The sequence below is a fragment of the Trachypithecus francoisi genome, unplaced genomic scaffold, assembly GCF_009764315.1.
Source record: "Trachypithecus francoisi isolate TF-2019V2 unplaced genomic scaffold, Tfra_2.0 Lachesis_group13, whole genome shotgun sequence".
NCBI lineage: Eukaryota > Metazoa > Chordata > Mammalia > Primates > Cercopithecidae > Trachypithecus > Trachypithecus francoisi.
The window spans coordinates 12,946,278-12,972,931 of NW_022681458.1; the positions used below are offsets into that span (position 1 = coordinate 12,946,278).

Here is a 26,654-nt window from a genome sequence, read left to right on the forward strand (position 1 = left end):
AAGGTTGTTATTTGATCATTTTCTCTCATGCTTCAATCATTTTCCACCCAGATTGTATGCATGCATGTATGTATGTATGTATGTATGTATTTAGTGTGTGTGAGAGGGCATCTCGCTCTGTCACCCAGCCTGGAGTGTAGTGGCATGATTTCAGCTCACTGAAACCTCTGCCTCCTGGGTTCAAGCGATTCTCCTGCCCCAGTCTTCCGAGTAGCTGGGACTACAGGCACCCACCGCCACGCCCGCCTAATTTTTTTTTTTTTTGTATTTTTGGTAGAGATGGGGTTTCACCCTGTTGGCCAGGCTAGCCTTGAACTCGTGACCTCAAGTGATCCACCTGCCTCGGCCTCTCAAGGCACTGGGATTACAGGTGTGAGCCAACGGCACATGGCCCCACCCAGATTTTCAAATGCAATAGTCTGAATATTCTGTTTAACTTTTCCTTAGAAATAAACCTGCCAACATTTTTTTCAATGTATCAATACAGAACAGAAGATATTTGCTATTAAATAAGATCCACATTATTTCCCTTACTTCACCCTAAAAACATACATCATAAATACAGATATACAAGGAATTTCCTCCAAACACTTTATTCAACAGAAATTATAACAATAGGCTTCAAAGTAAAATCCAGGAGACACGTTGTTAAGTTACTCTGGTAACTTTTTCAGTATCACAATGCTTTTAAAAAACAAACACAATGGAAATAACTGGTGGCATTAGCCAAACATGCTGTGTCTTGCCATCTCCATCAAATAATAATATTGGAGAGGCATAACTTTGTCATGTTTAATGGTCATATCCGTGAAATAAAGGACAGTTGTATAAATAGTTGACTTGTAGAAAAAGAGAAAGTGTAAGAAATATTAAAGGAGCTGCTGTCTGTGAAGTTCCAGTTCTGGATTACCATTGTTAGCAAGGTTGCTCACTGACCAGCTTCCTTCAGTCAACGCCATATCCTACAGGTATTATCCTTGCTGCCTAATAAAACAGATTTCACAGAGTTATTTTTTTCTTCATTTCATTCATCTCATTCTCTCTTTCTACAAGTTGACATTTTCTGGGCCATTGGTAATTAGCAATGTGCTACATGGGCTAGGTTCTCCGCACCTAGCTGCAGAGTCTCTGAGCAGCTCAGGCACTTTTGAAGTAGTGATTTTTTTTTTTCCCCACAATACCAGCTAGTTGTAAATTAAGCAGGTACACATCCTGCTTACTTACACTAGCAAGATTCATGGCTTCTTAGAATGGGAAAGAACTTGAGAATGTAGCCACCTCAGCCATCCCCTCTGCCGTCCCCTCAAACATCACTGCCCAATGGAAATACAGTAACTTTGAATATCTCCAGGTTTGGGTGATAAGCCTAGGAGGAGGCAGGACATACCACTCTGGAACTTTTCAAAATTTTAGGGGGGGTTTCTCATCATCAGTGGGCACTACTGGTTTTCTCACCTTCAGGGACTAGGCACATAACATCAGTATAAGAAGTGTGAGTGCCTTAGGACCTAGGAAAGCCTATAAAAACCATATCCCACAAAACGACACTTCATGTTTTAAAAAATGTAAAGACCATGCTAGCTACTTTTCTGCCATTTTCTTTGTGATTCTAAACCCAGCCTCAAGCAGCCCACGACAAAATGCCTGCAGTTAATCACACTGGCGTCCACTCGGAAAATAGAGTAGACTCTTTCAAATAAAGTGATTGCTCTATTGATGGCAAGAGAGAAGTATCACCCCATTCGAAAAAGCTCTGTTGTCTAGCGAGCCAATGTTAAGCACTTTGGTGCTTTGGGATACACTAAATTACTCAGTGGCATCTTAGAAGCACTCAGGAATGTATGTGCCAGCACCAAAGCAAGGCACAACAACAAAATTTCTTTCGCTAAACTCTCCAGGGTCCTCTGTGAAAACTGGTTGAGAGAAGAGGTACTGTAGAGCCAGTCTCACATGAGGCCATGTGGACTAGGAAAGGCTGGTCTTCCTTCTTTCTCACTCCCTGCAGGAGCGCCCTGTGCCCTCCATCATAGCCTCTCACCTCTTTTCTCATCAAGGAGAAGGATTTGATATTGTGTTGACAACAAAAATCTATGGCTTATTTTCCCAGTGTTTTCGAAGTACCTACATTTTAGTTAACACTTGAAAATCACAAGCCTGAAGATTTTGAAGATCATAAGCCCTGTGATTTTGGAAACTGTCCATGATTAAGTAGACTGGGGAGGCATTTTAGGTGGTATGGGGAGATAATTCTCAGCACCCCTGAAGTTACCTGACTAGGAAACCACCTAATTAGCCAATATGTAAAGCCAACCTTGGGCCTGTGGCATTTAACTTATTAGACCAGTAATTTTTAAATTTGCTCAACACAATGAGAATCACTGGTACTTAGGCAGATCCAGTCTTCTGTGCTCACTTAGGGCACCCTACTCCTCACCACTGTGGCACCCGTTCCCTGCCAAGGCCTCCCCTCGAACCACTGCACTAACATGATACCATCAACTTGTCATTTTTCTCCCCTTTCCACAATCTAAGCTACCCTTTTCTTATGAAAAGTTGCTAATATTATTAATTCACTATAAACTGTTAATGGTTGGAAAATGGTTAATACATGTTCTTTTCCCCCCAAACATTAGTGCTTTAGCAGGGGAGAAAACAACTCTGCTCAAAGAATAAATCTCTAATGGGCTGTAAAGCCAACTAGGGAGAATTTTGATCCTGACTTGTTTTGGTTACTAACACTTACTGCCATAAACTCAATTTTTTTCTTGAGACAGGGTCTTACTCTGTCACCCAGACTGGAGTACAGTGGCATGATAATAGCTCATCGAAGCCTCCAACTCCTTGGCTCAAGTGCTCCTCCAGCCTCAGCCTCCTGAGCAGCTGGGACTATAGGTGCATGCCACCATGCCCAGCTAATGCTCTATTTTTTGTAGAGACAGGGTCTTGTTATGTTGCCCAGGCTGGCCTCAAGCATTCTTTCTGCCTCAGCCTCTCAAAGCACTGACATTGCTGGCATGAGCCAATGCATATGGCTGACTAAATATCAACCATTCAATTGATATACAACACCTGGGGAAAGTTAGTAACCAGTAAGGTTACTAAATCTAGATAAATTATTACCTTATCTAGAGCAAATAAAATTCAAAGTTCACAAGTCAATGGCAGAGCTCACTCCTGCAGGTCCTCATAAAGCTAAAATTAAATAATGAAAATATGAGGGCAGGCCAAGATGAGCTAGTGACTATAGAAAAGAGGTAGGGAATGGGGATGAACTCCTGTTAGTATTCAGCTTGGAAAATCTAACAGCCAATCAAGAAAAAATGAGTCTATGGTGTTGATGTCTTCCATACCTGTAATGACTATGTTGCCTTTATAGTTGAAAGTACATGAAAAGATTTCATCAGTGTGCCCCTCAAGAACCTGGAGGCACTGGCCAGTCTGAGCATCCCAGATTCTAGCCGTTTTGTCAGAGCTGCCAGTTAGAAGACGGTTCCCTTGAGGGTTGAAAGAAATCTGCAAAAAAGAAAAATGATCACAGCTTTGTGTAATGGTTCCAAACACATTTCTTATCAGCAAAAAGAGGACATTACTAAGCACATGTCACCTTCCTAGTCTGGTATTTATTGTTGCATAGAACAATTTCTTCATCATGGGAAAAAAAAAAATATTGCAGGGATTAATACATGGAAATTAAAATCCAGAGAGAAAATTTAACTGCCTGCTCCACACATTTTTAAGCATAAAGACCAAAGCATCCATATAATTTGAGTATTCCCCACCCAGCTTCTTTCCAAAGATGCATGATGCCCTTCTCCATGCAAAGACGCAGGGCCCTAGTGTGGGTGAACACACGAGTCAGGATCCTTCATAGCCAAACCCTGATGTCGTCTTTGTGGTCAAAAGCACACAGATCCAGGCCGGGGGCAGTGGCTCAGGCCTGTAATCCCAGCACTTTGGGAGGCCGAGTCAGGTGGATCACCTGAGGTCAGGAGTTCAAGACTGCCTGACCAACATGGCGAAACCCCATCTCTACTAAAAACACAAAAATCAGCCGGGTGTGGTGGCACACACCTATAATTCCAGCTACTGGGGAGGCTGAGGCAGGAGAATCGCTTGAGCCCAGTGAGGTGGAGGTTGCAGTGAGCCGAGATCATGCCACTGCACTCCAGCCTGGGCGACAGAGCAAGACTCCGTCTCAAAAAAAGAATAATAATAAATAAAAATAATAATAATTAAAATAAATAAAAAACAAAAAAGCACACAGATCCTTCTCTAATCTGTGCCAGAGAATAAGTGAATGTTAGAACCTATAAGAAAGGAAGTTCTTATCTACTGCCACCCCAAGTATAGCATTTTCCATAAATAACCTTCTGTGCCTCCCATGTGCCAGGTGTTGCCAGTTGGTATCTGAGTGACCATCAGAGGAACCTGTTAGCCCTGCATTCCTTTGGGCGTCATGCTTACATCCCTCTCTAATCACCAGAAGACAGTGATTCGGGCCATCTCATCAATGACTGAAGGTTTGAGGAGGGCAGGGCCATTTCTGTTTTTATCACTGTGTTACCAGTGGCTGTGCAATGCCCAGCATAGTGGACACTCTCTAAAACTGTTTGCTGAATGACTGAATACTTTAGCTTTGCACCCCATAGAAATGCCCTTACCAGATGCCAATTCAATAATATGTTCACTTAAAAAGCATAAAATTTAATAAAATAGCACTAGAGAATTCTTTATAGTCACTCATTCATGAAAATAGATGTTTACTTGTGGAGGGGACACACCAGATGTATCAATAGCTACCTAGTCAGACACTCAGAAATGTGGGCCAGGCTTCCTCCTCGTCCTGCCTCCCACACCCACACCCCACTTTTCCATCCCCTCCTGCCATCCATAAGCCTCCCAGCTTATGAAGAGGCCATAGTCTGCATGCCCTGGAGACCACCACTGACCAGCCAGAGGGCAATGATCACCAGCTGTAGGTGCAGAGGCAGAAGAGCCGAGAGCACAGCATGGGGCAGAGTTCCAGGGTCTAGATGGAGCCTTCAGAAACCTAAAATCATCAAGCTGATATTTTGCAAAGCAAGAACACAGGTGATCTCAGACAGGGAACCAAGGGATTGGGCTGAGCTGGGAGGTAAGAGCCACCAAGTCCTAGTCTACTCTACGAAGTTCTGATGACACATCTAAACTTCAGATCACTGACTAGGTGGGCCTGCTCTGTGAATGATATTTTGGGGTAAGTTTATACAAAATCCTAAGATACAGCTTTGTAGTTTCAAAGTGGATAATTTTATATTTTAGGTGTTACGTATTTCCAGGAACTACTTTCTCAATTGCATCTAACTTACAGAACACTTGACACTCGCTGCACAGCATATTTTTTGCACAACATAAACTTATGTGTTTACCGGAACAGGAAGAGCACTTTACACGCTCCTTAAATTGCTGTATTAAGTATTTTCATCTAACTAAATATTTTGCTGAGAGTGGAAGAGAATGTTGCTCCATACTTTTTAAGAGGTTTTAGAAATCATTATTATGCTAAGTTTGAGGGCACAGTTAAAAATAAAGTCTTTAGGTGAGTGATTTCTAGAAAAAAAAAATGAGACAATTGAACAAATCTTAGTACTTCAGTTCCAGTAGACCTATTCATAATAAGCATGTGCTTTTTGCTTTTTTAATTTGAGATAGGGTCTTGCTCTGTCACCCAGGCTGTAATGCAGTGGTGCAATCACATCTCACTACAGCCTTGACCTCCTGGGCTCAAGCGATCCTCCTGCCTCAGCCTCCAGAATAGGTGGGACTACAGATGTGTGACCCCACACGCAGCTGACTTTTTTTGGTTTTTTTTAGAGATGTGGTATCCTTATGTTGCCCAGGTTGGTCTTGAACTCCTGGCCTCAAGCAATCTTCTCACCTCTTCTTCTAGTGCTGGGATTATAGGTATGAGGCACTGCACCCATGCCCTGCTCTTTATTTTTTGAAAGTAAATAAACTCCTCCAAATGAGAAAGCAACTCACCTTTGAAATTTCACCTTCATGGCCTTCCAGTTTGGCAATGCATTTTCTTGTGGCAGCACTGAAAATTCTTGCTGTTCCTTTTTGAGAGGGGTGGGGATACATATAAATTCATCTTAAATACAGAACTTTGGATAAAAGACCCTGCATTGTATAAATATCTATCCCCCTGACACATGAGCTCTGTGCTAAGTTCATCTTCTTGCCAGTGGTGAGAGCCGGATACTTAATACTCTAAATGCCTGCTGGTGTCACTGCAGGAGAGGGCGAGAGGGAGCTCCCCAGTAATCCTGAGCTGATTAGAACCAATAATGTATTCCAAGGTAGAAAAGAGAGCAAGAAACTGGAATCCAGAAAGAAAAACCTTTAAGAGAAAAAGAGGAATTAGAGCAAGTTTCAAGAGGCAGGTGATGAAATAAGCAGCAAGACCAGCATGATACACTAGGTGTGAGTCTGAGTTTCTGCAAGGTGCCCAAGGAACATCCCAAGAAGGAGCATCAGCCGCTACTCAACAGGTAAAAAACAGGCTTCAAAAACTCTTTTCCACAGAAAAACCTAATCGAACACTTTGTTCCTGCTCTGCCTCCAGCAACTAAAAGTGCCAAGCCTGTAGTAGCCATTCAATAAATAGCTGTAGGATGGATGGATGGATGGATGGATGGATGGATGGATGATGGATGGATGGATGAAGGATGGATGGATGGATGGATGGATGGATGATGGATGGATGGATGGATGGATGATGGATGGATGGATGGATGGATGGATGATGGATGGATGGATGGATGGATGGATGGATGGATGGATGGATGGATGATGGATGGATGGATGTAGAAATGGATGGAGTAAGTACTATGGACATTTCCTTATAAGTAAAGGATGAATAAGTTAAATAAATAAATATTGAAAGAGAAAAACATGAGTAGTAAAATTTTTGTTAGAAGAAAAGTTATAATTTGCTTTGCCAGATGAAGACTGCTTTTTTAAATCTCTAATTATAGCTTTACATAGTAGTAAAATATAGCAAGGATTCAAAATTGTAGGTACTTGATTTGCATCCAGAGAAAAGTAAAATATTGTAATAAATTTTTTACTTCCCTTTCTGACAATGTCAACTTCATGAGGAAGTACAAAAATGATAAAACTTGCCATTTTAGAATTAATGTAATTAAAAAACATATAACTTGAAATTCAGTTGGACATTTCAAAAGCCTCAAAGGGAAGTGACCAATTTGGTTTCAGAGTCAATAACATGAAAGAGAATGTCCTGCATAGATCTACACTTTAAATTTTATAAAACTATATTTCTAAACTTCAGAAAACTCAGAAATAATACGGCCTGAAACACTGTAATTTTTTTACAGATAGGGATACAACTAAAGAAACAAAAAAAAAAAATCAGCCTTCAGAATAATTCCAATGAAGAAGAAAAAGTAGATAGATAGATAGATAGATAGATAGATAGACAGACAGACAGACAGACAGATAGATACATAGATAGATGTTGCTGCACAGGTAACTATTAGATGATATCTAAATTTTAAGAAGGGAATTAGGAGCAAACACCAGAGATAAATAAAAAAGATCATTCTAAACATCAAGACTTCCTAGAAAGACTTCTCATTCCTAGAATGAGAAGAAGTTTACAAAGCAAGCAAAAGGAAAAAAAAAAAAAAGATATTTTCAAAGCAATGTTTTACCAAACAAGGGAAGAATAGAATCACGGCCAGAGCAAATATCAGATTATAGAGAAAATAAAACTAGAATTGAGCTTGATTTTATTCTCATTCAGCCCAAGAATCCTGATTCTTTAATTCTACCTTTTTTATCCCCACTTAGTGTGAACCAACTTCTAACATTCTATGCAGTCAAACATTCCATGTAATCTAGCATTCTATATAAGATATGAGTATGGTGTTACATATTGTCTGCCTCTCCCTTCACAATGTACCTCCATGAAGGCAGTGATCCCTATCTCTTTTGTTCACTCAAATATCCCATATTCCTAAAACAATTCTGGCACAAAGTAGATATTTTGATACATATTGTTGAGTAAATTATTTCTATCAATAATGATATTTAAAATGAGAGGGGTGGATTAATTACACTTAAGGTATGGTTATTAAAAGCCAGGATCTATGAGAAGATAAAAAAAAGTAAATAGTTATTTAAAAAAATAAAATCCTCCAGCCTCAGGATATTTCCATTCTAGGGTATAAGGAAGACTTATATGTATGAGCAAGGGATCACCTTTGAAAAGTCCTAGTGAGTAAGACAGCAAGCATGCAAATGTAATTTTGAAGGAGACAATGAAATACTGTGTAATTACAATAAATCACCAATAAAATTCTACACCTGATTATAACATAAAGGATATGTGACTGCTTAAAAGTATGTTAGTCACAAGGTATTTCCATTTTAGCCAGAATTTTTGTATCCAAAAATTTCCTTGCAGCCATAAAAAAGAATGAGTTCATGTCCTTTGCAGAGACATGGATGAAGCTGGAAGCCATCATTCTCAGCACACTAACACAGGAACAGAAAACCAAACACCGCATGTTCTCACTCGTAAGTGGTAGGTGAATAATGAGAACACATGGACACAGGGAGGGGAACATCACACACCAGGGTCTGTCCGGGGGTAGAGGCAAGAGGAGAAAGGGGAGAGAAAGGATTAGGACAAATACCTAATGTTTGCAGGGCTTAAAACCTAGGATTGATAGGTGTAGCAAACCACCATGGCACATGTATACCCATGTAACAAACCTGCACGTTCTGCACATGTATTCTAGAACTTAAGTTTAAAAATAAATAAATAAATAAATAAATAAATAAAAATAAAAACCTTGCTCATAACCCCTCAGCCAGCAAATCACATATCTAAGTTCTGCAACTCCAAGTTTGTCTATCCAGCAAATATTGACCGTTATAAGAGATTGTGAGGCATACAGGGAATGTAGTTATACAATCATTATATTGAATAAAAGAGAAGAACTGCTGTCTAAAAAAAATTTCATATAAGTACTTTTTAAAAATGTTTGTTTTTGACAAACAAAAATTACATATACTCAAATTGATGATGATGATTTTATACACAAATATATTGCGTAATGACATCAAAATTGAGTTAATTAGCACATCCACCACCACCCATGCTATACTTGAGACCCCAGAACCTGTTCCTCTTATAACCTAAGTTTGTGCCTATTGGGGCCCGCGCCGGGGGTGGTGGAGAATGAACAGACACAAGAGACAAAGACAAACAGAGAACATGGCGGCCGCGCCTAGAGCCTCCGCCTCACTTTATTTATACTCCATAAATCCCACGTCAGCAAAAATAACACAATGCAAAACAAACTTTCTGCACCCAGATATAACCTTCTGCTTAGTTCCTTGTCTCTAAGTTCTTTCTTATTTTGTCTGCCTTCTTGGCGCCTACTAGAGCTCATTAAAAGTTCAACTAGAGATACTGTCCTTGACTACTGGAGTTCATTGAAAGTGCAACTAGCTACAGATACTGTCCTTGAGCCTTACCTATTCTTAGCATATTATTTTCAATGGCCCCTGCATGTGCCCTTTGACCAACATCTCCCCATTTTTCCCACCCCTTGACCCCTAGTAGTCACCCTCCTACTCTATCTTCATGAGTTCAACTTTTTTAGATTCCATGTCAAAGTATATCATACAGTATTTTGTCCTTTTGTGTCTGGTTTATTTCACTCAAATCCTCCAGGCTCATCCATATTGTCACAAATGGCAATGTTTTCTTCTTTTATGGTGAAAATAAAAGTATTTTACTATATATATATATATATATCACATTTATTTATCCATTTATCTGTCAATGAACACTTGGTTGTTCCCATATCTTGGCTATACTACAAAGCTATAGTAATCAAAATAGTACTGGCATAAAAACAGACACATAGACCAATAGAAAGCCTAAAAATAAACTCACACATATATGGTCAACTAATCTTTAACAAGGCATCAAAAATACACAATGGAGAAAGAAAAATCTCTTTAATAAATGGTACTAGCAAAACTGGATATCCACATGCTGAAGAATATTACACTATTTACAAAAATTAACCCTAAATAAATTAAAGACAAACATAAGATACAAAACTGTTTTACTTCTAGAAGACAATATAAAAGGCAGCTTGACATTGCTCTTGGCAATGACTTTTTGGACATGACACCGAAAGCACAGGCAACAAAAGCAAAAACAAACAAGTGGGACCACATGAAAGTAAAGGCTACTGCACAGCCAAGAGAATAATTTTAAAAATGAAAAGGCAACCCATGAAATGGGAGAAAACGTTTGTAAATCACATATGTGATAAGGGGTTAACATCCTAAATGTAGTTCACACAACTCAATAGCAAAAAATAAAAACGGGCAAAGAACCTGAATAGATTTTTCCAAAGAAGACATATTAATGGCCAACAGGTACATATGAAAAGGTGCTCCTTTCACTAATCATTAGAGAAATGCATATCAAAACCACAATGAAATATCACCTGCACTTAGGATGGTTATTGTCAAAAAGACAAGAGATTTTAAAACGTTAGCAAAAGTGTAGAGAAAAAGAAACCCTTGAATGTTGCTAGTGGGAATGCTAATTGATACAGCCATTATGGAAAACAGTATGAAGGCTCCTCAAAAAAAATTAAAATAGAGCTACCATACAATCCAGCAATCCCTCTACTGGGTACATATCCAAAGAAAATAAAATCAGTAACTTGAAGAGATATCTGCACCCTCATGCTCATTGCAGTATTAGTCACAGTAGCCAAGATATAAAAACAACTTAAATTGTCCATTAGTGAATGGATGAACTTCCAGAATCTCTTAAAGGCTGTCAAGGAGTTTATGCAGACATGATGTCGATCACCACATGCAGTCATCAGAGGAATCGGAAGAATCAGAGGAATGTAGTCATCAGGGGAATCAGACAGAAATATGTGCCTGTCAAAGAGACGATAGTGTAGACACAATGTATTCTCATATATGATTGCCAAGCAATGACATGGTCATAATTCAGCATGACACATATCACAGGGGGTGACACAGATATAATGTAGTGTCATATGTGGTCAACACAGATGTAGACATAGAGTAATGTCATGCATGGCCATGAGGGAGATGACACAGACATAGCTTAATGTCACATGTGGTCAGAGAGATGACATGAATGTACTGTAGGGTCAAATGTGGTTATCAAGGAGATAATGCAGATATAGTGTAGTGTCATACATTGTTGACTAGGAGATTATACAGACATAGGTCAGAATTACGGAGCTGACACATACACAGTATAGCATCATACATGATCATCAATAAGATGATCCGGATGTATAGTAGTACCTACACAGGAGTCCGAATGTTAATGCAGACATACTGTACATCACATGAGGATTTAAAGGAGATAATGCAGACATAGTATAGCCTGAGGTACGATCATTGTCAAGTTCAAGTAGATGAAAAAGACATAGTGTAGCATCACATATGATCATCAAGAAAATAATGGAGACATCGTGTAGGGTCATATGCGGACTATAAAAGATGATACCCAAATAACATAGTATACATGGCCATCATGGATATAACATATATCCATGATTATCATGTGTAATTGTCCAGAAGATGATGCAGAATTGTATGGCACTCTACAAGGTTATCAAGGAGATGACAGAGAAATAGTATAGCATCATACTTGGTTTTCAAGTAGATGACATGCACATGGACATTCATAATATGTGGCTATCAAAGAGAACAAGCTTGGTTTAAACATCATACATAGTTATCAAAGAGATAATGCAGTCATAACAGCATCATATGTACTTCTCAAGCAGATTTTGCACATATAGTGTGGCACCACATATAGTTATCAAGGTGATAACACAGATATCTTGCAGCCTCAAATACTGTCATCAGTGAGATTACTCATAATATCATGCATAGTTATTTTAAAATTGATGTAAACGTGGTACAAATTCATGGATTGCTGTTAAAAACAATGCAGACATGGTATGTAACCGTAAGTGGTTGTCAAGGAGATAATTACATATTAGATATAGTGTAGCAGTATATTATTTTTAGAGTAATAGTCATACAGGGTCTCAGTAAGACAATGAAGACATAATGTTGCATCATACATGGTTGTCAGGGAAATCACAAAGGTTTAAATGTCACAGATGTTTATTAGAAATATGTGACTGATAAAATAGCTATAGTGAACATATGCAGAAATAATGTATAATCATATGTAACTTTCAAGGTGATGGCACAAACATTGTAGCATTATAAACTGTCCTAAATGAGATGAACTACAGCACAATATCATAAGGAGTTTTCAAGGACATGATATAGACAATAGTATAACATTGCATGTGGTTATCAAGAAGAGGAAGTAGATACAGTGTAGCATTATATACGGCTATTAAGGATATGACACATAAGATAGCATTGCATATGGTTGACGGAGACAATTATATTGTAGCATAATAACTGGGAGTAGTGAGACAAAACATAGTACATATATTCAGTGTTATTAAGAAGACCCAAATAGAGTCTAGTATCACAGGATTTACTACAGACAGGGTATGTTACAGCATCACACATCATTCTCAGGGAGATGATTATCAGAGGTTATTGTCAAGGAGGCATCACATAAATAGTTTAGCATCACACAGGGTCATTGCAGAAAAGACATAGTTATAGTATTAATCCCACTTGATGTTCAAAGAGATAATGCAGACATCTTCCAGCATCAAACATGGTCATCAGGAAACTGACCCATAAATTAGCATACTTTACGGATATCAAGAAAAAGAGGCAAACATAGAATAGCATATACATGGTACTTAACTTGATGACACATACATAGAGTAACACCATATGTTACCATCAAAAAGATGACCCATAATAGATTGTCATTTGAGAATATTGTGGAAATAATAAAATCATAGTATAGCATCATATATCGTCATCAAGTAAAGGATGCAAATATAGTTTACATCACTACATGACATGAATTAAAGCAGAGCATCATATATTTGTCAAAGCATGCCGCAGTAATACTATACCATAACACATACTTAATAAAATTATGATGCAGACAGAGTGTGGCACCATATGTTTTTGTCAAGGGTATGATGCAGACATTATGTAGCATCACTGTCATCAGGAAGTTTAGCCATAGTACAGCAGTATCATACATGGCTCTCAAGGTGAAAAAGTCATAATGTGACAACATATGTAGTATGTTAAAAGGTGATACAGACATAGTATAGCATGGTATGTTGTTGTCATGGTGGGCTATAGCCTAGAATTATATATGATTATCAATGACGCAAACATATCATGTGATTGGCAAAGGGATGACATACATTAGTGCAACATTATCTAAGACAGATATTGTATTGAATCCAGCATAAATTTCAAGATGGTGATAAAAACATGTAGCATCATGGGTGGTTTTCAAGGTGATGACTCTGATAAGATGTTGAACAATACATATTAATGCAGACAGTGAAGCAGACATCATGTATCCTCATAAGTGATCATCAGTGAGATGAGGAAGACAGACAATATAATGCCAAATGGGGGGATAAGGGAGATGACATAATCTAGTGTAACATCATATGTAGTCTTCTTGGATGTAAGGTCCACAGAGTGTAACATCGTAAATGGTTTTCAAAGAGATGACACAGAGTGGCATCATATATGGATATCAACATGATGGCTCAATGTAGAATCATAAGTAGTAATCAAAGTGGTGACAAATAACATAGATCATCAATGATTGTAAAGGAGATGTGGTACACATAGTAGAGCATCGTTTGTGGTTATCAAAGAGATGGTGCATGTAGTATTATAGCACCATCCATGGTTATCAAGTTTATGATGTAGATATATTGTAGCATCATACATTATGGTCAGAGAAATGACCCAAAATATAGGATAATCCTCAGTACGGGATCAGGGAAAAGACCAGGTTCCAAGATCATACATGGTTATAAAGATGATGAAGATGCAGTATAGCACCATATTTGTTTATCAAGCAGGTGGTGCAGACATAGTACAGTGTCACTCATGGTTATAAAGTAAATGAGGTAGACACAAATGTGATGTGATGTCCTATGTGCTTATCAAAGAAATGTCACAGAAATATTGTTGCATTATAAAGGCCTTTAGGAACATGAGTAGACCTAATGTAAAGAAAGAGAGAGAGAGATGACTCTCGATAGATAGATAGATAGATAGATAAATAGATAGGATGACTGTCTTCTGGCAGAAGGTGTAGACATGTTGAATGTCATACATGATGATCAGGGAGATGACAGAGACACTGTAGCATACTAGTGGCCATCAAGAGCATGACATAGGCATAGTGCAAGGATATATGTGTTGTACAAGGACTCTACAAAGATTGATTTTAGAACCATACCTAGTTCCAAGGAGATGATACACTTACAGTATCACATGGTTATCAGTGGGATGATGTACATGTAGAGTACCATCACATATGGTAATTTTAAAATGGCACATAGGATAGCATTATACATGAATATCAAGGAGATGACTTACACAAATGTAGCACTGTAGGTTTTCCTCATGGAAATAACTTATATTATGGCATCATAAATGTCACAAAGGAGCTGGTCCATATAAACAGCAGGTATCATATGTGGTTACCAAGGACAAAAACATTACCCATGATGAAAGGGACAGTACAATGTCACATGTGGTTATCAAGGTGATGACTCAGAAATAGGGAGGTATAAGACATGGTTACAAAGGCGATAACTTAGTATAATATCATCTATAGTTTTTAAGGAAATGAAGTACACATAGTATAACATCACATGTGGATATGAATGATATCATGCAGTCATGTTTTAACACAATATGTGGTGATACCAAGACCCAAACAAAGGATAGTGTCACAAATCATTATCAAGAAGATGATCTTCTCATGTGTGGTTCTGAAAGATGAATCCTAAAATTGCACGTCACTTTGTTATCTAGGAGATGATTCAGATATAGTACAGACTCATACACGATTGCGATTGTAAAGGAGATGACAGAGAAATAGTTTAGCAATATACATCCTTGTCAAATGTTACATGCTCCTTTGTAGCATTTAGGATGCTATCCGCAGTGACAATATTGTACAACACATAGCGGTCAGAGATGATGCAGATGTCTTGGGGCACCAAACATGACCATCAGTGACAGGACCCAAAATGTGGCATCACATATGGTTGCCAAGGAGATGTGGCGTGATATTATAGCACACATAGTTGTCTAAGACACACAGATGCAAACATATAAGAGCACAGTCCACAATTAGCATGTTTATCATTGCAGACACATGGCAGCTCTTTATACGATCACCAAGGAGATAACCCAGAATATACCATCCTACATGATTAACAGGTAGGGGATGACAGCAGTATAGCTTAGGTGTGGTTTTCAACAAGGTGACACAGACATAGGAAAACACTGCTGTTTTCAAGGAAATGAAGAATACAAATGAAGTGCAATAGGCGGTCATCACTGAGATGATGAAGACAAACTGTAGCAATGTCCAGGCCTCCAGTGATATGAAACAGACATACCAGACAGTGCATCATTATATATGATCATCAAGAAGATAAGGAACACAGTATGTAGCATAACATATTGTTGACAGCAGATGACACGGGCATAGTTTAGCATCACATCCAGTGATCAAAGAGATAACACGCCGGATAACATCATACATGATTACCAAGAACGTGACACAACTCAGGAGGCTGAGGCACGAGAATCGCTTGAACCTGGGAGGTGGAGGTTGCAGTGAGCCAAGATCGTACCACTGCACTCCAGCCTGGGCGACAGAGCGAGACTGTCTCAAAGAAAAAAGAAAAAGAGAAAGAAGGTGATCTCGATATCACATAACATCATACATGTTGACCATGGAGATGAGGCAGAATGTAACATTATACTTAGTTCCAAAAAAGACAATGTACACACATAAGTCAGTATAGTATGGTATGGTACGGCATAGCAGAGCAGAGCATGGTGTAGCACAGTATAGACACACAGACACACACAGACACAGCACAGAGCCAAAAACTGTTATCATGAAAGGATCTACACATAGTGAAGCAGGATATATGGTCACGAGAAAGATGAATCAGACAGCGTAGGGGCATATGTGATCAGGGAGATGGCACACATGTAATGCAGCTGCCATCTGTGGCCATCAGGGAGATGACATAGACATAGTGTAATCTCATAAAGGTCCTACAGAGAGGTAAGAGAGAAGACAGCATCACATGTGGCTATCAGGGATATAAGACATATGTTATACAGCATCATATGTGGTAGTCAGAAAGATGATGCAGAAAGAGTACATGTGGTTATAAAGGCAATGACACAGACGTAGTGGAGAATTACAAGTTGTTGCCAAGGAGAGGATGAAAACATGTTCTTACAAATAAAATGATCATCAGGGAGACAAAGTAAATATATTGTAGCATCATCCTTAAATAACTAGGCCATGTCACCCATAAGGTGTAGCACAGTCCTTTGTAAGGGCATGATGAAGTTATAGTGTAATTTAAGTGGCTTCAAGGAGATTATAAAAACATAAAATAATATGCAGTCTTCAGGCAAAAGAAGCAAATACACAGTATGTCATATGTGATACTGTATGCTGAATTGTGTCCTTTTAAAATTCATATGTTGAAGTTCTAATTCCCAGTATCTCAGAATGTAATATATATATACATAATATATAATCATGTATAATTTTAGATATATACATGTGTATATATATTATATATACACACACATATATGTATGTATACCCATAGTATGTATGTGTGTATATATACATATATAGTATGGGTATACATATAGATACATGTATATATGTATATACATGTGTATATATACACACATGTGTGTACAAACATGTGTGTATACATACACACATACATATAAAATTATACATGATTCTTAAATATATGCAAGCATAGCATAGTTTCATCCATTGTCAAGAACATGATGAGACATAGTATAGCTTCATATACAATTGTCAAGAATATGGCTCACAAAATAGTATAAGCTTACTTAGGTTGTCAGAGAGATAATGCAGATACAGGGCGGTGTCATACGTTATCAGGGAGATGACACATAGCATAGTGCCATACAAGGCATCAGGGTCTCATAGATGATTGGATGCAGGAAAAAAAAGGTATCTGGGTGATGACATATAATTTTGTGTCATATGAAGATACCATGGATTTGACACAGATAGGTTGTAATGTCACAGGTGCTTATCATGAAAATGAAGCAGACATATTGCAGCATCATAAATTAAGTGATCAGGGAAGTAACACAAAAATATTGTATCATCATACCCTGTTTTCCAAATGGCACAGACATAGTGTAGTATCATATATGTTTGTCCTGGAGATTAATTGTAGCCTAGTGTAATAAATGGTTATTACGAATATGACACAGAAATAGTATAAAGTAACATATTATAGCACCTTATGGGGTTATTAAAGGGGTGATATAGCAATAATATAACATCACACATTGTTGTCCAATATATTTCAAACAATGTAACACCACATATGGCTGTCTAGAATATGAGGGGCGTGTGTGTGCATGTGTGTGTGTGTTCATTAACGAATATATTCATCAAGGAGACAGGGTCTCACTCTATCACTCAGACTGGAGTGCAGTGGCATAATCATAGTTCACTGTAACCCTGAACTCCTAGGCTCAAGTTATTTTCCTCAGCTTACTGAGTAGTTAGGTCTACAGGTGCACGCCACCACACCTGGCTAATTTTGTTTTAATATTTTGTAGTGATAGGGTCTCCCTATGTTGCCCAGGCTGGTCTCAAACTCCTGGCCTCAAGCGATCCTCCCACCTTGGCCTCCCAAAGTATTGAAATTACAGGCATGAGCCACCACACCTGGCCACGATGCATATATTATATAGCATCATACATGATCATCAAGGAAATTGTCATAGTACAACATCATATATGACTACCAAAGAATAAGATAGGCATAACACATGCTTTAGGATACCTCAGAAACATCATGACAATGTATTTGGTTATCAATGAGATGATGCACATATAGTATAGCATCATACGTGGGTAACAGGTTATACACAGACACAGTGTGGCATTGCGATGGTTAATTTTATGCATCAACTTGACTGTGTTAAGGGATACCCAGGTAGTTGTTAAAACATTACTTCTGGGTGTGTCTGTGAGGGTGCTAGACTGAGTAAAGAAGAGCCACACTCACCAATGTGGGTGGGTATCATCCAATCCATTGAGGACCCAGATACAATAAAAGGTGGAGGAAGGATGAAATTCTTCTCTCTTCTGGAGCTGGGACATCCATCTTCATCTTCTCTGGCCCTCAGTCATCAGAGCTCCTGGTTCTCAGATCCTCAGACTCCAAGACTGACACCAGTGCCCTCCTCAGTTCGCTCAAGTTTTTGGCCTCAGACTAAGAGTTACACTATTGGTTCCCCAAGTTTTTAGGTTTTCAGACTTGGACTGAATTACACCACTGATTTTCCTGATTCTCCAGCTTGCAGATGGCATATCGCAAGACTTCTCAGCCTTCATATATAAATATGTGTGTGTGTATACTTATATAATATTGGTTACATACTATATATGTGTGTGTGTGTATTTATATACTATTGGTTACATATTTATATGTAGTATGAACAGAATTATACATATAGTAAATATAGTATAAAACATATAAATATATAATATATAAAAATATATAAATATATAAAATTATATATAGGATAAAACAGAACAAATAGGATATATATATAAAATACAATAGGATATATGTATAAAACAGAACTAATAGGATATATATATGTATAAAACAGAACCAATAGGATATATACATAAAATATCACCACCTTTCTAAAGGTGGCGATGTGATATAGTGGACCCTGCAGACTATGTTGGCCAGGGCAATGAGGTACAAATACTATAGTATCATACATGGATTTCTAAGAAATACTAAGATATGGAACAGTATCATACATGGTTATAAAGAACAGGATAAAGATATAACATACTATCATACATTATTATAAAGAGGATAACAAACACAGTGTAAATTAAAACATAGTAGTCAGATACATGACATAGATAAAATATAGCATCATATGTGGCCATCAGATGGATAACATAGACTTGGTGTAGCTTCTTACGTGGTCATCAGGTAGATGGTATTGATGTAGTTTAGCATCATCTGTGTCTTCAGGAAGATGACACATAGTTCATACTTCATATTCTATGCCTCATAGAATAGCATCACGCATTGTATGTGATGCCATGATATAACAAAGACTTAGTATAGCATCACATATGCTTGGAGACATAGGATGACAAGGAGACATAGGATGATGGAGACATAGTATAGTACCATGTGGTTATCAAGGATCTGGTGTAGACACAGTTTAGTGTAAAACAGGAAATTGTCAGGGAGATAATGTAGAAGTCGTATAGTGTTAACACATGTTTGTCAGGAATATGCTGCAGCCATAGAGTCGCATCATAAATACTTGCCAGGGAAATAGTGCAGACACAATGAATCATCACATGTGGTTGTCAAAGAGATGACACATAATATAGCATCATATATGTTTGTCATGGCAATGACTTGTTCAGTATCATAAAATGTTATCCAGGACATGATGCATGCATAGTACACCAATACAGATGGTTGTCACTGAGAGAATAAAGACATCGTATAGCATTGCATGTGGCTTCAATGAGATGATGTGGACACAGAGTTAGTATCATACATATTTGTCAGCAAGATGACTCAAGGTTTTGCATCATATATGATTATCAAGGATATGATGTAGATATGGCCCAGCATCAAATGTGGTTTTAAAGGAGTAGGTGAAAACACAGTGTAGCATAATATTCAACTTTCAACAAGATGATGCAGATACAGTGTAGAAATAAACATGATCCTTGGGCGATAAGACAGACACAATATCATGTCACATGTGAGCCACAGGGAGATGACAGATATAGTGTAGTATCACATGTGACTGTCACAGGATTGAAGCACACCTAGGATAGTACCATGTATGGTTATCAATAAGATGACTCATAGTATCGAATCACAGTGGTAATCAAAGAGACAATGTATACCATAGCATCATGTATGCTTATCACAAAAATGTGGTAGACATAGTGGAACAGCACATGTGGTTATAAGGGAGATTATAGCACCATTGATGGCAATTAAGTTGACAAGGCCAACATAGGGTAACATCATACATAATAATCAGGGAAGCCAGGCACGGTGGCTCATGCCTGTAATCCCAACACTTTGGGAGGGCAAGGCAGGTGGATCACCTGAGGTCAGGAGTTCAAGACCAGTGTGGCCAACATGGAGAAACCCCTTCTCTACTAAAAATACAAAAATTAGCCAGGCATAGTGGTGCATGCCTGTATTCCCAGCTACTCGGGAGGCTGAGGCAGGAAAATTGCTCGAACCTGGGAGGCAGAGGTTGCGTTGAGCCGAGATCACACCACTGCACGCCTGCCTGGGCAATAGAGTGAGACTCCATCTCAAAATAATAATAATACTAATAATCATGGAGATGACCCAGAATATAGCATCATATACAGATATTAAGAAGATGACAAAGATCTCATATACCTGGTTATCTAGCAGGTGACACAGACATTGTATTACATTTACACATTTATATTTACATTGTATTACATGTACACATTACATGTGGTTATCAGCTATATGATATAGGCATACCATTGTGCCATACATGGTCACCACAGAGATGAGACATGGTTTTTAATCATGGCTGGTCATCAAAGAAATGACCCATAGTGTAGAATCATGCATGGTCATCAAGCAAAGCATAAAACTCTCCAAAAATTAAAATATGAACAGATCACCTACCATCAGCTGAAGCAGTTGCAATAAGCTTTCCAGTGTAATCAAAGCAGCTGTCTAGTATTTCATCATCATGGCCTGTTAAGGTTGCCACACATTTTCCATTTGTAGCATTCCACAGCTACAATTAAAAGCAACAAAAAACAAAAAAAAGACTATGACTTTCTTTCTCAAGTGTGAAGATGGCCAGTGGTCTTCATGACATGCTTATGCCTGGTTAAGTAACTGTGCAAATATTACTTGTGTAATTCTCACATGTTCAGTTAGATTTACTTTGATTCATGACCAGAGACCACAGCCAACCATCAAGGAAGGCACACCCTAGTCACAGAGAAAACCAAAGTCAGACATTTAGAATCTGCCACTACATTAAAGAAAGAAAAAATATCTCAACGTTTATGCTTTACTGGTTGGTGAAGAGTTTTGCTCTTTTTATAGGAAGGACATCAAATGATTAGGAGCTTCATATAAAACTACAATGTCAGAAAATGAAAAGTACATTATAAAATTGTAATATATCTGTTACATAAACAAACGATAATTCCATAGTATAATCTCTTAGTAACCATTTTTTAAGTATAGAAACTTAGGGACAAGGAAACATTGTGTTTGAGGCTCGTTGAGGGTCACTCTACTAATTGAAGTTCTATAAATGAACAGTGGAATATTAAATAAAAATAAAATGCCTTCTCAAATAAGATATTTAATATACTTGAAGAAGGATTGCTTTACTACATCACAATTCCTTCAAATTTGGAAAATCCAAAACTTGAAATTTAAAAAATTACCAATTATTATTTGTAAATTAATATCTTAATTTTATATCACCCTTGAAATTTGTTAATCTTACAGTGGATATCTGACACAGTAAAGAGTATAGACACAACATAAAGCAAAGATATTTATGTATTTAGCTCACCATGCAGGTTTTGTCCATAGAGCCAGTTAATATTAGAGAGCAATCCCAATTGAATAAGGCACTGCTAATCTCAGCACAATGACCAATTAAGATATGTACCTTCCTACAACGCAAAAATAATTAAAATTAATGAAAGATATCTTACTTCAGTATATGCACATGAATAATGAGGTCAAGCCCATCTGGGTAAGCTAATCTAAATTTTGGTTTTTATAAAATAATATATTTGATGACAAAACAAATACGGCTTTACTAGTGCTCAAAAAGAAACTACTAATAATTTCATTTCGGCCGGGCGCAGTGGCTCACGCCTGTAATCCCAGCACTTTGGGAGGCCGAGGCAGGTGGATCCACAAGATCAGGAGATCGAGACCACCCTGGCTAACATGGTGAAATCTCACCTCTACTAAGAATACAAATAAATTCTCCGGGCGAGGTGGCGGGCGCCTGCAGTCCCAGCTACTCGGGAGGCTGAGGCAGGAGAATGGTGTGAACCCGGGAGGCGGAGTTTGCAGTGAGCGGAGATCGTGCCACTGCACTCCAGCCTGGGCGACAGAGCGAGACTCCGTCTCAAATAAATAAATAAATAAATATTTCATTTCAACAAAAATGTACTTAGATTTTAAACTATCAAAATAATGCTACTTAAGGCAACATTTCAAAAAGAAATGGGTAACAAATAGTAAAGGCCATGAGAAGTATTCTTATACCAGACGAGTGCACCCTGGTTGTTCAGAAACCACACATCAACTGAAAGGTCCTTCTTTCTCTGTCATTTCTTGTTGCATACATCTTGGTCGGCACCCCTGATAATTAGCCCCTCTATTAAATCACAGACAAATCCAAGAGTAGTTTTCCAACACAAATATGCTAATATAGTTAACTTCCTAGCAACTAGGACCAAGCATTAGGAAGGAAGTTGAAGTTCTTGGACTAAATTAAATTTGGGAAATTAACTAAGAGTTTTATTTATACATGATATTCATGCCTAACATAATGACAAGCCATTGAAATTTGATTATCCATGGAATAAATAATAGCTATGTAACCAGACTATTGCTAACATTCTCCTTTTATGTTGCTGTTTGTCATTATTTGCTCAAAATTCCAAGGATGCACATATTTTGTGAATCAGAAATATCATTAAAGAATGAATTAATTTACATTTTCCATATGTCCTATTTTTATGGAACCCAAAGCAGAGTTAATAGAGAACAGCTTAAGCTAATAAATAACAGAGGGTTTTCTGAGCCCCCTGATCCAGGTTAAAACAATTTTTAAGAACTAAGAATTACCTTCCAGTATCAGCGTCCCACACTACAACTGTATGATCAAAAGACCCCGTGATGATTCTGTCTCCTGAGGTGTTAAATGACAAGGAGATGACTTCGCCAGAATGTCCCTAGAAAAAGAGCACATACCGCCAAGTATACCAGCAGATAAAACAATTTCTGCAAGTGTACAATATCATAGTCTAAAAGGAAATGCTGGAGAAGGCCGAGCTCTAGGAAGGGAGGTCAGCGGTTGGCTGGGGTGAGGATGGGGAGTGTCTGCACATGGGCACAGGGTTCTTTTTGGGGTGATGGAAAGGTTTGAAAACTAGGTTTTGGTAATGGCTACACAATCCTGTAAGTTTACTAAAATTAGTGACTTAACACACAGCTGGTTCATTTAACTTAATAATGTTGATTAAAAACAAAAGAAAGAGGTTGTGTTTGGGGAAACTAGAGGACGTCCTTTACATTGTCTCGGAAACACTACAGAGCTGGGGACTACATGGGCTAATAACGCATGGTGTGCAAAAGTAAATAGTGTATGAAATAAAACTAATTACTTTTAAAAAGGAAATTATTAGGATAACTTGACATGAAATCGATTGATAAATTCCTGCCTTTGGCCTGACTTTCAGCTCGTTACTGTCTAGTGTTAGTGCATCAAACTGTGAGACAATGGGAAGAAACCCCTCTCTACAGCAGATTCTGGAACTCTGGTAAGGGGATCCTGGGTGGAGTACGTATAGCCCTTGATTCCTTCACTATTTTAGTAAATTCACATAATTATATTTTTAAATAATACAAAGAAATAGAGAAGTTGATTTATAACTGGATATTTCTGATTGATTTCAAAGGACAAAAACATGTAGTTGAATATTAGAATTCTAAGTACGCAAAACAAATGCACTCTGGCGCAGATAGGTGTGCCACGCAGGACCCCTCCCTTCGAGTGCTCTTAGGCAGTCTGTAAAAGGAGTCATTTTAGTTGAAAGTGCAGCATTAATGGGGCCTTTCCCTGCACATTTGCCTGAAAGAAGAGATAGTAATGTTGTTGTTGTTTAAAAAAAAAAAAGAACTGAGAACAGAAAGAGTATACTTACACTAATAATGCTAGATTCTCAGATTTAAGAAAGAAAAGCCATTACTGTTACTTTTAAATGGTGAATTTTTTCTTTCTCAGTCCATGTTTCAACTTTCTTAGAAAAAGCTTTCTGAGGAAACGAATCATCTTTTTAAAAATGTATTTACAGTTTTGAAAGGACAAGGAAACTGAATTTCCCATCCAGCTGTTCCCACTGAGTACAACATAGGGTCACCCTATTTTTGTTGCGGTGACTTGGGCTGGCTTGGGAGAAAGGGGAGGGTGGGAGGAAGGGGAAGGTGGGAGGAAGGGGAGGGTGGCAGGTCGCAGGGAGGTGCTGGGCGCAGCACACCCCACCAGCACTCACTCTGTGGGCAGAGCCCTTTGACCTTCTCCCTCTGGTCACTTGCCCCTCTCTCATTTCAGACTTTGTGATAAGGATGGTTCAAAGAGCAGCGGGCAGAGGAGAGTGTGCTCACAGTCATTGCTTTAAAGATTCTCTTGGCATGGTTCTCCAGTTCTGCCTCTTCCAAAAGTGCCAGCCTCCACCTGCTTTCCTTTTAGCCAGAGAGATGGTGATGGGTTCTAAGCTATAGTTAATGTGTTTTGCAGACTAAAGTTAGTCAAAATAAAAAGCTCCTTGGACTTTCCCAGCACCTCCACCCAGGTCTTTTGGAATAGCCAGGAAACCAGTGGGAATACTCTTTCACCACTACAGTATGAAAACCAGCAACTCAACAACTTAGAGCTCATTTTGTAACAAAAACACAAATAAGAATTAACACAAATAACAGGCTGATTAACATTATTGACATACTCTTAAGGTGCAAACTTCCTCGCCATTCTGAATGTTCCACAATTTGGCTGTTGTGTCCATACTTCCAGTCGCCACCAATGTGCTTTGAGGGTTAAATGATAAACACACCTAAATTACATGAAATGGGAGAAATTTTAGGAAGATAGAGTTTCAAGGTGTTCATTATACACAGAAAATTTTCCAGATGCAATTACCTTACCAGATTCAGCCTAATTCTTTGTACAAAACACCACATATGTGTGACCTGCTATCCCCAGGTTGAGTCCTTCAGAGTCCTCCTCTTGAAAAGAGGCTGCTTGTTCTCCCACAGCACCCAGCTCAGGCTTAGGAGGGGCACTGGCTCCCTTCGCCACTTCCAGACCACAGAAGAGCAAGAACAAAAGTGAAGCCCACTTCCTTTAAGATCCGTGCTATCTAGCTCTCCTTCTCCTTGCTGCTGTCACCACAGTCCTTCCAATCATGGCCCCTCACTCATCAAGAGACTACTGGCTTGTAGTCTCAATGCCAAGTCTTAGGTGGCCTTCACATGGGCAATCTATCCATTTCCCCCAGACCCATGCCCCAGACGACTCTTTAGTAGTCTCTCCCATGGCCACACCATGGACCTTGGTATTATCTTCTCTAGAAGATTCACCACCAATTCACCAATCCAGGGTCACAATTTCCCTTCCCACTCCCCTCCCCTAGAAGATCTTTCATCTCATTGAGGCATCTGCCTTTTCTCCTGGTCCATCCTCCCCATTCAACTGACACCCTGGAAGCACCACTCCTGCCAGTATCCTCGACACTCTTAGTCCCTATCTATCTGATGCACCTTTCGTACAAACTCTTAACATTAACTTTTATCAGGCAAGGATTTTATCTAATCATCTGCCTCCCTGCCTCATCACCCAGCCAAGATAGCTTAAGAGAACTGCACAGAAAGTTACTGATATTGCTCATTTATGCCTCTGTCCTCAACAGAGTCCTCAGCACCATTCCCTACTTTGTTTAAGATGCCTCTGGCTCCATACATTCTCCCATTCCCCACTCCTGCCTCTACTTCCATTCTCACCCCCCCCTCAACAGACAAGCTGGCCTCCTGCCACTTCCCCACAAAAACTCTCCTGTCAGGTAGGAACTTCCCCGCTTGAATCTTACTTTCCTTCCCTTCAGTCTCAGATGCAGAGGGATCCTTCCACCTATTCTAAGACCCCCTTCCCTGGACACCTAGGGGAGATGTGCCCACCAGTTTTCCTTCCCTCTAGACTAGATGCTTTTCAGTGACCTGTAAATATGTTTGAGTAAATCCTCCCTTGACCTTATGTACCCCTCTTAGCTACCCTTCTTCTGCCTTTACAACCAAATTTCTTGGGAAATAGTCTACCATCATTTTTGTCCATCTTCTGCTCACTCTTCAACTCTTCTGAAACCACTCTGGCTAAATGTCCAATCCAGGTTTGGTCAGTCATCCCACTTAACCTCCCTGACATCTGCAGCACTGACTCCTTTGTTCTCTAGTTTCCCTCTCTTTCTTCTTGTTTTTCTTTTTTCTTTTTGTATAATTTGAAGT

The 26,654-nt window shown here is 38.7% G+C and overlaps 1 protein-coding gene across 6 annotated transcripts in view; it reads right to left on the bottom strand.

Moving 5' to 3' along the window:
- Window positions 1-286: 286 nt before the first annotated feature.
- The window catches only part of DAW1 (dynein assembly factor with WD repeats 1), a 66,850-nt gene continuing 40,482 nt past the window's right edge, over window positions 287-26,654 (bottom strand). For 5 of the 6 annotated variants that reach the window (XM_033229966.1, XM_033229971.1, XM_033229970.1 and 2 more), the window contains 8 exons: window positions 25,103-25,210; window positions 24,765-24,842; window positions 23,226-23,332; window positions 21,931-22,033; window positions 21,018-21,132; window positions 6,022-6,098; window positions 3,351-3,513; window positions 287-984 (listed from right to left, as the gene is read on the bottom strand). In XM_033229966.1, the coding sequence (XP_033085857.1) occupies window positions 950-984; window positions 3,351-3,513; window positions 6,022-6,098; window positions 21,018-21,132; window positions 21,931-22,033; window positions 23,226-23,332; window positions 24,765-24,842; window positions 25,103-25,210 (786 nt within the window). In that variant the 3' untranslated portion in view covers window positions 287-949. The remainder of the gene's footprint in view (window positions 985-3,350; window positions 3,514-6,021; window positions 6,099-21,017; window positions 21,133-21,930; window positions 22,034-23,225; window positions 23,333-24,764; window positions 24,843-25,102; window positions 25,211-26,654) is intronic. The other variant, XM_033229969.1, reaches the window with a different exon arrangement.